This window comes from Pygocentrus nattereri, chromosome 14, assembly GCF_015220715.1.
Source record: "Pygocentrus nattereri isolate fPygNat1 chromosome 14, fPygNat1.pri, whole genome shotgun sequence".
Classification (NCBI taxonomy): domain Eukaryota; kingdom Metazoa; phylum Chordata; class Actinopteri; order Characiformes; family Serrasalmidae; genus Pygocentrus; species Pygocentrus nattereri.
In genome coordinates this window covers 29,614,127-29,625,539 of record NC_051224.1, presented here as the reverse complement: position 1 = coordinate 29,625,539, position 11,413 = coordinate 29,614,127, and the positions used below count along the sequence as shown (strand labels likewise).

The following is an 11,413-nucleotide window of genomic DNA, read 5'->3' as shown; positions in this document are numbered from 1 at the left end:
AAACTGAATTTAAGCTCAAACTGAATGTCAGATTCCAACACAACTGACTCCTGGCCCTAGCCCAAAATGAACACCAGCCACAACTAAATTCTGGCCCAAACTAAATTGTGGTCCATATTGAATCTCAGCCCAAACTGAATCCTCACTGAAGCTTAATTTTTGCTCAAAAGTGAATGCCAAGTCCGGCCCAAACTAAATACTGGCTCAAAATAAACCTCAGATAAATCTTGGCTCAGAGTGAATGCTTGGCAAAATTTAAATCAAAACTGATTCCTGGCTCAAACAGAATCATGGCCCAAATTGGACCCTAGCCCTAATCAAAAACTGGCCCAAATTAAATTGTGGCCTAAGCTGAATCTCAGAACAAACTGAATCCTGACGAAAAGTGAATTTTGGCCCAACCTGAATGTCAGATTCCAACCCAAAATTCTAAATTCAGCCAAAACTTTACCCTGGCCCAAAATGAACACTAGCTCCAACTAAATTCTGGCCCAAACTGAATCTCAGCTCAAACTTTGGTCCAATTTGAACACCAAATCTCAACCCAAACTGATTCCCCGATCAAACACAATCATGACCCAAAATGAACTGTAGCTTTAAGTAAATTGTCTTTGCCTTAAATGAGTTTTGATTTAAACTAAATTTTGGGTCAACTGTAATGCTAAATTCCAACTCAATCAGAATCCTGGCCCAAACTTCATTCAGGACCCAAATTTAATCTTGGCTCAATTTTGAATACTAGCCAAAGGTGGAATTTAGAGCAGAGTACTAGGCATTGTGATGCAATCTTTTGAGGCTTATGAAACTTTTATTTGTTGTTAAGTACAATATGTATCCTATGAATGACCAATCAAATGAGATATGTTCCAAAATATGTACTGCAGAGTTTGCGCAAGCACTCCAGGAAACTTAAAAACACCATTTGCGCATACACAAAGATGCAAAATCAGTTTAGTGCTGTGTGCAGTATGCTATGTATGGCTCTAGACTCTTATCAACAGAGGAATTCAAGTCTTCAGCATTGAGAACATGATCCATCGGACTACATACAATTCACATACAAATACAGAACCAAAATCAACAGGATTTGTTTCTTTCTATTACAGTAAACTCTCAATCAAGTCCAAACAGAAGCTTGTGTGAAAGTTTTACAGTGAATATGAATGTCTCTGTTTTTGATTTTAAGGCCAAACCACATCACCATCTGCTGTCCACAGCAAGAGCATGTAATGTCCAGCAAAATGAGCAGTGTTAATGAGAGCTCCTCTCCAGTGGATGCTACTTGTGCTAGTTCAGTATTAGAGATTTTAAAGGGTGTAAATAAATAACAAAAATGAACTGATCAGTTTTTTCCTAGGTACAATTAATGACAGCAATGAACAATCAAGTGGTTCCTGTATTTTCCAAAGGTTGTGCATGAGCGTGCAAATAAATCAGCAATTAAGCCAAACTATTACAAGCATAAGAGAAACACTAGAAACCAGAGTGGACTGTTAATGAGATAAGAAGTTAAAACTCACTACTCATTCTGGCTCTATTGTAAAAATGTAGTAAATTAAGTGACCAGCATTGGCAAGATTTGAACTCAGGCCACCATGAATTAGAAGTAATGAAACACATCTTTATAAATTTCCTTACTAACTAATATCAAATGTGTGAGAGGTTAGAATATATACTATTGTGTACAATGATTAGTTCCCATTAAAAGTATCATACGGGAGAGTCCTGATGTGTCACAGAGTTCAAGAAGATATATTATGACATAATCGCTCACAAGTAGTATCAGTCAGATAACAGATATCATCATTGACACCATACCTTTATACCACTACTCGTTGAAATCACTAATTTATACCAGAGAGTAGAGTCTCAGGGTGATGCCGTACAATCTTACTTCATTTCACAGTTGGTGATCCTTTATTTGACTGGATGTTTTTATTGATGTGGGCTGCACAATATATCATTTGATAATCATTATTACAATGTCTGTTTTTGAAGTATAAATATCATTCATGTTTTTTTTTATCATGTGCCATGAACATCTTGACCAATCAGCTATCCAGATGACTTTCTATGGGTGTTTTCAAGAATAGCTTTCATGGAAACCTAATTCAACAAAGGCAAACTATTTTGTTGAAAATACAGTACCATGCAAAAGTCAGAGACCAACCTTTGTTTACTTTATTTCAGGTTAAAATGGCTATTATGTACAGGCTATTCATTTTTCAAGAAATAGGAGACACAACCTACATGTGGAAGGGAGATGTCAAAGCAAGCAATAACCAAACACTCTTTAAAGCTTTCATCTTTGAGACACAGGAGAAATTCAAGCTACAGTCTTGTTTCAGGTCTGAAACAATCTACAGGTGTTTCCATACATTGTAAAAGGATGTCTGGTTGTAAAGAAGGACTTGCTGATAAAAGGAAAAAATCTGAACTATACCTGGAAAACTGATATATAGAGTCAGGTTTTATTGACTTGTAACTATGAGAAGCAAAAAAATGCAAACAACTTCTAAGATTGAACTTTGGAGGTAAGGAAAAAGATTTTTTGAAAAAAAAATGATAGCAAATCTCCTGAAAAGAATAGAAGCTGCAATAAAGGCAAAGCATGGACACACTAAATACTAGTTGTCAAATATATGTTTTGATGCTTATTAATGACAATGAAAACCTTATACCTTGCACTTAAGTGGTCTCTGAGTTTTGCACAATACTGTAAACCAGGCCATCTTTAATCCTCTAATATTATTTATTCCCCAGTGCATTTTTGATCAATTGCAATTTCAATGCATTTTGGATGTATTGCAAGGCATATCACAATGGTAATATGCTAGTATTTTTGCTATATTGTGCAGCCCTAGAAGCCAGTACAATGCCCTAACCTACAGTCATATGAACAAGTTTGATCTTTGTGAACATACATTAACATATCCTCTACAGACAAAATTGTTTGACCAGGGGTGCCCAAACATTCGCATACAACTGCAAGATAACCTGAAGTTTGAGTGTGTACTGTAGGCAGTAGCACCAATGAACAGCAACTCAACTCCACAGCCCAGAGAAACTTGAAAAGAAAATTTTAAAAACAAACAGCATTGGAGTTGGGAACTCTTGATGAGAGAGCATACAGAGCTCTAAAGGTGCTGAATGTATGTAAATCAAAAAAGTTTTTTAGCGCCACAGCACAGCACCGTGTGAGAGACATAGTCTGTCCAGTCACAGTGAGGAGAAAGCAAACAGCTCTTCTTTCTTTACAGTCACAGTGTGAGAGAAGGCAGTTTTCCTTCTGCCCAGTCAGACTACGGAGAAGGAAAGTCCAGTTTTTGAGAACTCATGGAGAAGACCTTTCAGTCTGCTTCTTCCAAACCATCTCTGGCTACACATACAGAAACACACAGACAGTCGGCCTGGATGAGCCTGGACACAGATCAGTCGAGTCAGGTGCTGGAAAACCCTTCTATACACTTAGATCTTACGGAAGACCTCGAAGAGAGAGGCCACAGAGTGCATGCGATAGAAGAGGCTCATGGGAAGGGCAAAGTTCAGCACTGTGCTCCAGATGGAGAATCCAAATGACGCCTCCTCCAGGCCATTATCGAACTGTGGCCGACAGCCAAATGCAGGCAAGATCCACAGCTGCAACACATAACCACAAACAGCACATGAAATAAGGATGCTAACTCTAAACATTGTCAAACTGTGAAACATTGTCTACTGACCAGGGCTGAAATTGGTTTATTGTGTTAAAATGAACACAACTGAGAACAATAAAATGTGGAAAGAATAAACATTTCTTAACCTGGATTATGGAAAAAAGAATAAAATAATATAGTGTTGTTGACTCCCTAGCTAACTCCCTAGTTCCCTAGCTAATTTTTTTATATTGGTCATGTCTTTATATTCAGCATTTAGAATTTCTTTGAAGATAAAACATCAGCTGTCGGCTCCATTCCAAAGATAACCAATGATGGTGCTGAGTTAGCAACACTGCTGCTGCCTGTGATAACTGCCAAAAACGTTACTACAGCTGTTGGTGTATCCATATTACAGAATAAGCATTCATTGCATCCAGTGTGAGAAATAATCAATGTAATCAATAATCAATGGGCCCTGTTTCAGTGGCAGTAGGAGTTTTCAATGGAAAGGCTAGCAAATGTTGCTTGTGAAATACATTTTGGAGCAGTACATCCAAACTTTCAAAAATGACCAGGCCAAAAGGTCATGCATAGGTAGACTAATAATTATTTTAAGGATATTTAGTTTGTCTTATTACCTTGTCCAGGTCTACATTTTGATCTAAAGCTGACCAGGATTTATGTTCATCGTGAGGTTAGCAACAACAAAGTTGGAGCTCTACTGAAGCTAGTTAGCTAATGTATATGCCACATGCCCCAAAGTAAATATTAATGTTCCATGTGAGTTTTATGGCTAAAGCAGTTTGTTTAATCCGAATCCTACACCTTCTCTTGTGTCTTAGATTTAGATGACTGTTGAAATTTCAATGTCCTCCTCCAAACTCTTGGAATATCACATATCCTAATGTAAAAGTACCCCATGCACAAAGTTTTGAAAGCATGTCAAAGGTGTCTGCACCCTGATAAAGTTGAGCTACTGGACAATCAATATTAAGAGGTGTGGTTAAGCAAAAGGTCAACCAATTCATTACAGAACCAACCTGCAACAGACTAGTGCCACAGCCATTTTGAGGGTAAAATAACACATGGCCCATGTTTTATCCACTATGGGCACCATCATGGCATAAATGTTGAATGTTTTTAAAGTTTATGCTCAGGGAATACCCAGCAGAATGCTGATTTTGAGGTTTTCAGGGGTAATTTAGAGGGTATTGGATCACTGGAGATAATAGCCTAAACTAAACTACATTGATCATAAAAAATCTCACCGAAATGTTGCACATGAACAGGAAGATGGCGACATTTTTCAGGACCTGCCTCTTCCTGCTGGGTGTGTCCTGGGCTCCGTGTCCAACAGCAAGTGACACATCTTTGGTTTTCTTGTCATATGTGTGCTTGTCAGTCTTGCTGCTCTCTAGCACATCCTGGTGTTTATCTGGACTTTCGAATGCATGGTTTACGATGCCATCATATGGAGGTGCCATGGATGCCGTGACTGAGAAGATCTCATGGGCAGTCGTGCTGTGGGCATGACATTCTCCTGGCTCACGGCGTCTGCGATACAGGGACTCGATGACGAAGAGGTTCTGTACACACTTCTCCAAGACCAACAACAGTGCATAGGCTAGATTGCTCCAACGGTAAGAGGGGTAACTCTGAGCCCCGCCCACTGCCACCACACTGCACCAGCACAAGAGCCACGAGCCCACAGATGAACCAAGCAGCAGCTTGGCATCAAGTGTCCGGGCTGGGTTGGGTGTCGTGTCCATAGGCCAGTCTTCAACACGGTAGATCAGAAGCCCCAAGGCACCAGCCACACTCATGCATGCCAGGATCACGATGCCAAAGCAATAGAACATGGAGATGGCTGCTTCACGGGCTTCCACTGACTCCTCCACGTGGATGATGTAAATGATCAAGACAGTGATGGAGCTGGCCAGAGCAAGAAGGCCCAGTACAGGCCCTATCAGCAGACATGAGCCACCTGCTGGTACACGCTTCTGGTTGGTCTGGTGGTCCAAGGTGCGACCGATGTTTTTCCACATGACAAAGAGGAGAGCTGAGACGAAGATGTGGTATTCAATGTTGAAGGGGCAGAGGTAATACAGGCTGCTGCTGAATATGGAGCAGGCACTTGTTGTACAGTTACAAGTGGGTTCCTCAGGTTCTGAAAAAGGGAGAGAAGGGGAAGGCACAGGGACAGTAGTTGAATGTAAGTGGGCAATAATTTTAGTATCCCAATTACTGAAAGAAAAATATAGTCATAATAAAAGCAAATCAGCAATTGATCAAATGATGAAATGAAAATCAAATGATTTTGATCCATTTTCCCTGTGTTTTTCCCCAAGTCCCTTTGTCATCTTTATGTCTACATTGTATGTGCCTACCTGTTCTCCAATTCCTGTTGAGAATATGCATCATTAGTCCTGGATTACAGTGCACCATTTATTTTCAGTATCTGTAGAAAGCAAAGATTTTTTTGACTCTGTCTCTGATTATGCTCTATTTCCAGTTCCTGTCCTTTCTCTGGTTCTGATTTGACCTTCTACTCCTCTCGCTGGTCCAACCCTTGTTTGTGTCTCGGGCCTAGAACCGAATTCTGACTCTGTCTTTGGCCCTGTTTGTGGCTGTGTGGTTCTCATATTCTTATTCTGGCTCCACCCTTCACTTCCTTGAGCAAGGTTGTCCCATCCTCCTATGAATAGTTTTTCTCCAGGACTATGTCTATATGGGATAGTAGCCACAGTCAATGAAGGCTCATAGCTTGCAACGCCCAATGCTGCTCAGCCTACGGTCAAGGATGCCGCACAGCCTGCAACAACTCTCTGACCGCAGCTAGTCTAGTTTCCCTATTAACTTGCAGCCAAACAAGCCACTCTACTTAAGCCTTCAGCCGCACACAAGTCCTCCATTCAAGCTGGTGCTACACAAAGTCCAGTTCTGACCTGCAGGCAAGTATTTTACAGAAAGTGAGTGAGAGGTTTCCAGACTTGGCTGGGTTCAATCTAGTTGCTCAAGCCTTACCTCCAAACAGTCCAGTTTTCCAGCCATGGCTGTGGTACCTGAGGAGGCTTTTCTGTCCCACATTTTTCTCAATATCCATTACCTTGAAGGTAAAGCTTTAACTGGTTTAGCTTTTGCATAAGTTGTTAAAGTGACTCCTGATTCAGCTCCAGACTCACTTGAGACCCTTGACAAAGCTCTGCTATCTGTTTCTTTTTCTGCCTCAGATCCTGGCCACATATTGTTATAGTTCTCTATTTGACTGCTAATTTAGCCTCTGATTTAGTTAGAAATTCTGAGTCCTTCTTTGTTCAATCCTCAGCTCCAGTTATTGATTTAGTTCAGTACTTGATTCTGAACCATACTCTGTCTCTGATTCCACTCCACTCCCAGTTTCTGTCCCTTCTCTGGTTCTGATTTCGGTCCCTGCTTCAGCTCATTTTTGTCTTACTGTCTTTGTTCATCTAGACCCCTCCACTCCTCTTCCAGTCATTGTGATTCCTCTTGCTGGTCCAACCCTCCAACCCATCATTTTAAAAACATGAAAAGTCAATGTGTTTGGTTTCAGTGATATTTGCATCACTAATCTGTTTTTTTTTTTTTTTTTTTGGATAGTCGCATCAACCGTAGTGAGCAGAACAGTAGAAGGGTCAGTCATGCTGGTGTTTGGGTGGAAATGAGTGCAGAGATCTGTAGAGTATCAGTTACTGTAAAAGCAACTGCCACCAGAGATTTGGGGTGAAAGAGGGGAGAGAATGGGGCAGTGTCCAGGCTGAGCATGTCGGGCAGAGGAGGGCTAGCCATGGGGGAAGGGGCAAGGGAGCAAGTGTGTGTGCATGTGTGTGTGCTGTCTGAAACCTTAACCTGGATAAAAACGTTGGATTACCTGCACCACCCCCCTTTGCAGGGACCAGTGGAGCAAGCCTCAAGGGGACTATTGTCCACTTTCTTTACTTAAAAACCAACAAGGTAACACACACAATCCGTTGCTCTCTCATATACACATACATTCAAAGGCATGGCTTACCTACAGTGAAGTTGAAATATCCAAGGGCTGACAGTCGTCTCTTGTGGTCATTAAGAGCATGTTCTGCCTCAGTCATCACTCCGTTACTCCAGAGCAGAAGGTTGGTGAACACGGCATGGATCACACCAAACCTGCCAAGCACCACCAGACAAATCACACAATAACACAGCGTACATCAGCTTGAACCTGAAGATACAGTATATATCATCCTACACCTACGAACACCACTATGTGGCCATGAGTCTGACACCCATCAGAAAACCGGGTAAGTTGAACCTAACTGCCACACTTGGGTTTGTATGATCTAGAGGTGAAGAGTATTTACTTCCATTTTCTTGTTTTCCGGTACTTAAGTAAAATTTTCAGTCACATTTTTCAGATTCTATCTTTGGGTTTCATTTTATTCTGTTATGTTGGTTCAGTATCTTGTAGTCTTTACTGCTGTTCATGGTTTTATTTTATATCAAAAGGTCACAAAAAGAGAAAAGTAGAACAGAACAAACTTCAGTTCTGTGCTGATAGATGCTGGAAGACCAAGAGCTTCTATATAGTACATTAGTTTGGCCTACATTTTTACTGAAGCTGGATTCTGCTGGCTACTTTTCTTCTACTTGAGTCTATGTTTAATAGCAATATCAACTCTGTATAGTGTTTGTAGACTGCTACCTTTCACATGTCTCATATCTCTTGATGACATCTTTGATGTGGAACCAGAGAAAGTGCACCTGCAATGAAGGAAAAAATCTAAATGGAGCACATGCAACTCAAAACACAGCTCAAGGCCAAAAGAGTAAGAAGGGGTGGGTGAATGTGGTCTGGATGATTCAGTTGATCCAGGTAATCTGCACACTCAGTGACAGTGCAGTGTTGTTCATGCTCTGTGATGTGTGTGGAACAGATCAGTCATTGTTCATAGACCATCTGAACTCCTCAAGCAACTTCAGAAGAGAAAATTTGATGCTGATGAGCAATTTAATTGAAGCGCTCTAATAAATGTGGATGGTTTAGTCACAATAACTGCGAGAAGACAGTTCAGTTTAGTGTGCTTACAGGTTCAGTGCAACTTTTAGGGTTTAATCCATTAAGGTTCAGATTCAATGTACCTTTACAGGTAAGATTATTCAGGTAAAGTGTTGCCTACAAATCTTTACTATCTTTTCAAATGGCTGCAAGCTCACCTGTGACACGGTGTGAAGCGCATGCACCACCGGGTAGACCCCCAGCATGATGGACACACAGGCCTGATACCCAACAAAGCTGCCAATGCGGAAAGCGTCCATGATGAGTGAGAGCAGTGCCAGCATGGTGAGGCCACCTGCACATGGAAGATATCAAGCCCCACTATCAGCTCCCACAGTCATACAACGGTCAACTTAGGGACATAGAGCAGTTTAGTGTCCATTTTAGTGCCTGACTTAGTGCCACAGAGCAGGGATCTGGTCACTTTAGTACCCAACTTAGTGGCCACTAGCCACCGTAGTGCCCAGTTTAGTGACACAGAGCAGAGCTGGGTCTGTATTAGTGCCCAACTAGTGCCACAAAGAAGGGCTCTGGCCACCTTATTGTCCGATTTAGTGCCACAGTGCAGAGCTCTGGTCATTTTCCTGCCTGATTTAGTGACTCAGGAGAGATCTCTGGACACCTTATTGCAAAATTTAGCAAAACAGAACAAACCCTACTCACCTTAAGGCTCACTATAGTGCCCACTTTAGCTCTTCTGAACTCCAGTTGTAGGAATAGGGGGTCCTGCACAGTTTTAGTTTGATCGGGTGTTTTGCGCCTGAGAATAGTTGAAACTCTACAAGGCAGTACAACCCCTGGGACTGAAGCGGAGAACCAGTGCCTTAGTGTAGGAATCTGCCTTCCTTAGTGCCATTGAGAAAGGCTTCTTAACTTCACTACTAGTACATTATGCTGAATAGATGCTATTAGAGTGTGGAGTAAATTCAATGTCATTGATACTGCTACTACTCAATAACAGACTTAACTTCCTACATTTCAAAAGACTTCATCAGAGCTTGCTATAAGCAGTCACTCAGGGTCTCCACACCACCTGAGGACCTTCTAACAATTCTCAAAAAAAATTTAAAGCATTGTTTTCAAGCCTTTCTTAAATAATGTTCCCAACTTTTTTCCAAAAAAAAATGTATGAAGTTTTATTTGTCATTATTGTATAGAGACTGATGCTATTCTGGTGGTAAGATGTGTTTTCCATAGTTTTCTGTAATGGGCATTTGTATTGGAGTGATGGGATTTGGTTGAGATGCAATAAACATATAAAGGTTGTTTTTTTTTTTTGTTTGTTTCTAAAAACGTGGGAGAAAATCAGTGACAAATCAATATTTCTAGTATTGTAGAAGGATAAAATAACTCATGGAAATACATTAAAGGGCTTTCACTATGTATTCATGAAGTACATTTGTGGAACAATAATAAGAATTCTAAAACTAAACAATGATATGGAAAATGTAAATTTAGAAAACTTTCTCAGCACACTGCAAAAAAAGAATTGTTGTTTTAACCTTAAAAGATGCTAACCTGGTTGTAATTAAGTTAGTAAAAACCACATTTGACTTCAAAACATCGCTAAAAATGCAGAAATTGCGGCTAAATTTGCGAATCTAGTTTCATATCTTGTTTTTCTTCATGTTTAGTCTCTGCGCTTCAGTAATAAGCACAACTGTACGACTCAATTGTGACATAGTCGCTAATGCATTTCATCATTAAATTCTTGGATGTTCTATTAACTTGAGATTGACAGTGCATTTAAATAAATACAAAAAAAACGTTGCAAATGGTGGTGTTTCACAAAGACGTACAGAAATAATAATACATTTAAAAATGCATAAATATTAAGTAAATTAATCGTTATAAGAATTACATTTAATTATGACGCAAGTATCTATTCCACCAAAGAGATTACAGTCAGTTCGTACAGACTTTATATGATAAAGTTTTGACATATTTCACATACTGTGATACACAATCACAGTTTTAAGATATTTTTATAATCTAAAAAATAGAACATAAAATCTGGTCTGTGCAAAAGTTATGGCACGTGATATTTTATGCTTATTGTTTCCCCAATATGTTAAAGTAGAAAATGCGCAGAAAGTTTATTCCGCATATATGGTTACCTTTTTTAAAAGCAACAAAACTTTGACCGAACGTTTACATACGACTGTATTTTCTACCCCTCTAATTCTTTTCTTACATCTGTGGCTTACACTGACCAGTAAACGACCCTGCTGAAAATTTCAAACGCGTGAAAGATCAGGTGTTCTACCTCGTATCCAGCTCGTAGCCGCTTGCGCGTCTCTCTCCGGTGGCACGCTGCGCCTCCGTTCTCTCCGCACCATGTAGCAGACCATCCAGATGAGCTGGACCAGCATGAGGGCAGTGAGGAAGGACAGCACGGTCTCCTCGCTCGCGGATGGGCCTCGGTAGGCCAGCGCGAGCATGAGGGCGACACCCACGAGCAGCAGGTTGATGCCGTACTGTGCGCTCAGCACCTCGCCGCTCTTCTGCGGGTACTTCTTAGCCAGGCTGCCGCGAAGCGCGCGGAGCAGCCTCTTCTCCCTGTCAGAGGAGGAGGTGGAAGAGGAGGAGGAGGAGGACGAAGAGGATGATGAGTGGGGACAGTACTTGCTGAGGAACATCGTGTCCAGGCTGCTGTGTTCCACCATGGTCGCCAGAAGCTCTAAAAGGCGCAAATGAATAAACCCGAACAGCCAGTCAGAAACGC

General features: G+C 40.9%; 1 protein-coding gene across 1 annotated transcript; it reads right to left on the bottom strand.

Moving 5' to 3' along the window:
• Positions 1–2,598: 2,598 nt before the first annotated feature.
• otop1 (otopetrin 1) lies at positions 2,599–11,413 on the bottom strand. The gene is made up of 6 exons (XM_017705369.2): positions 10,955–11,413; positions 8,847–8,983; positions 8,335–8,393; positions 7,669–7,799; positions 4,907–5,805; positions 2,599–3,639 (listed from the first exon to the last, which is right to left on the bottom strand). The coding sequence occupies exons 1-6, from the start codon at positions 11,352–11,354 to the stop codon at positions 3,469–3,471; spliced, it is 1,797 nt and encodes a 598-aa protein (XP_017560858.1). The 5' UTR covers positions 11,355–11,413; the 3' UTR covers positions 2,599–3,468.

Coding starts and splice junctions, on each gene's coding strand:
- otop1 (XM_017705369.2), bottom strand. CDS start 11,354: ATGGTGGAACACAGCAGCCTGGACACGATGTTCCTCAGCAAGTACTGT. Junction 8,394..8,846: donor CGCTTCACACCGTGTCACAG/GTGAGCTTGCAG, acceptor CCTTCATTGCAG/GTGCACTTTCTCTGGTTCCA. Junction 5,806..7,668: donor ATATTTCAACTTCACTGTAG/GTAAGCCATGCC, acceptor TCCCTTTTTCAG/AACCTGAGGAACCCACTTGT.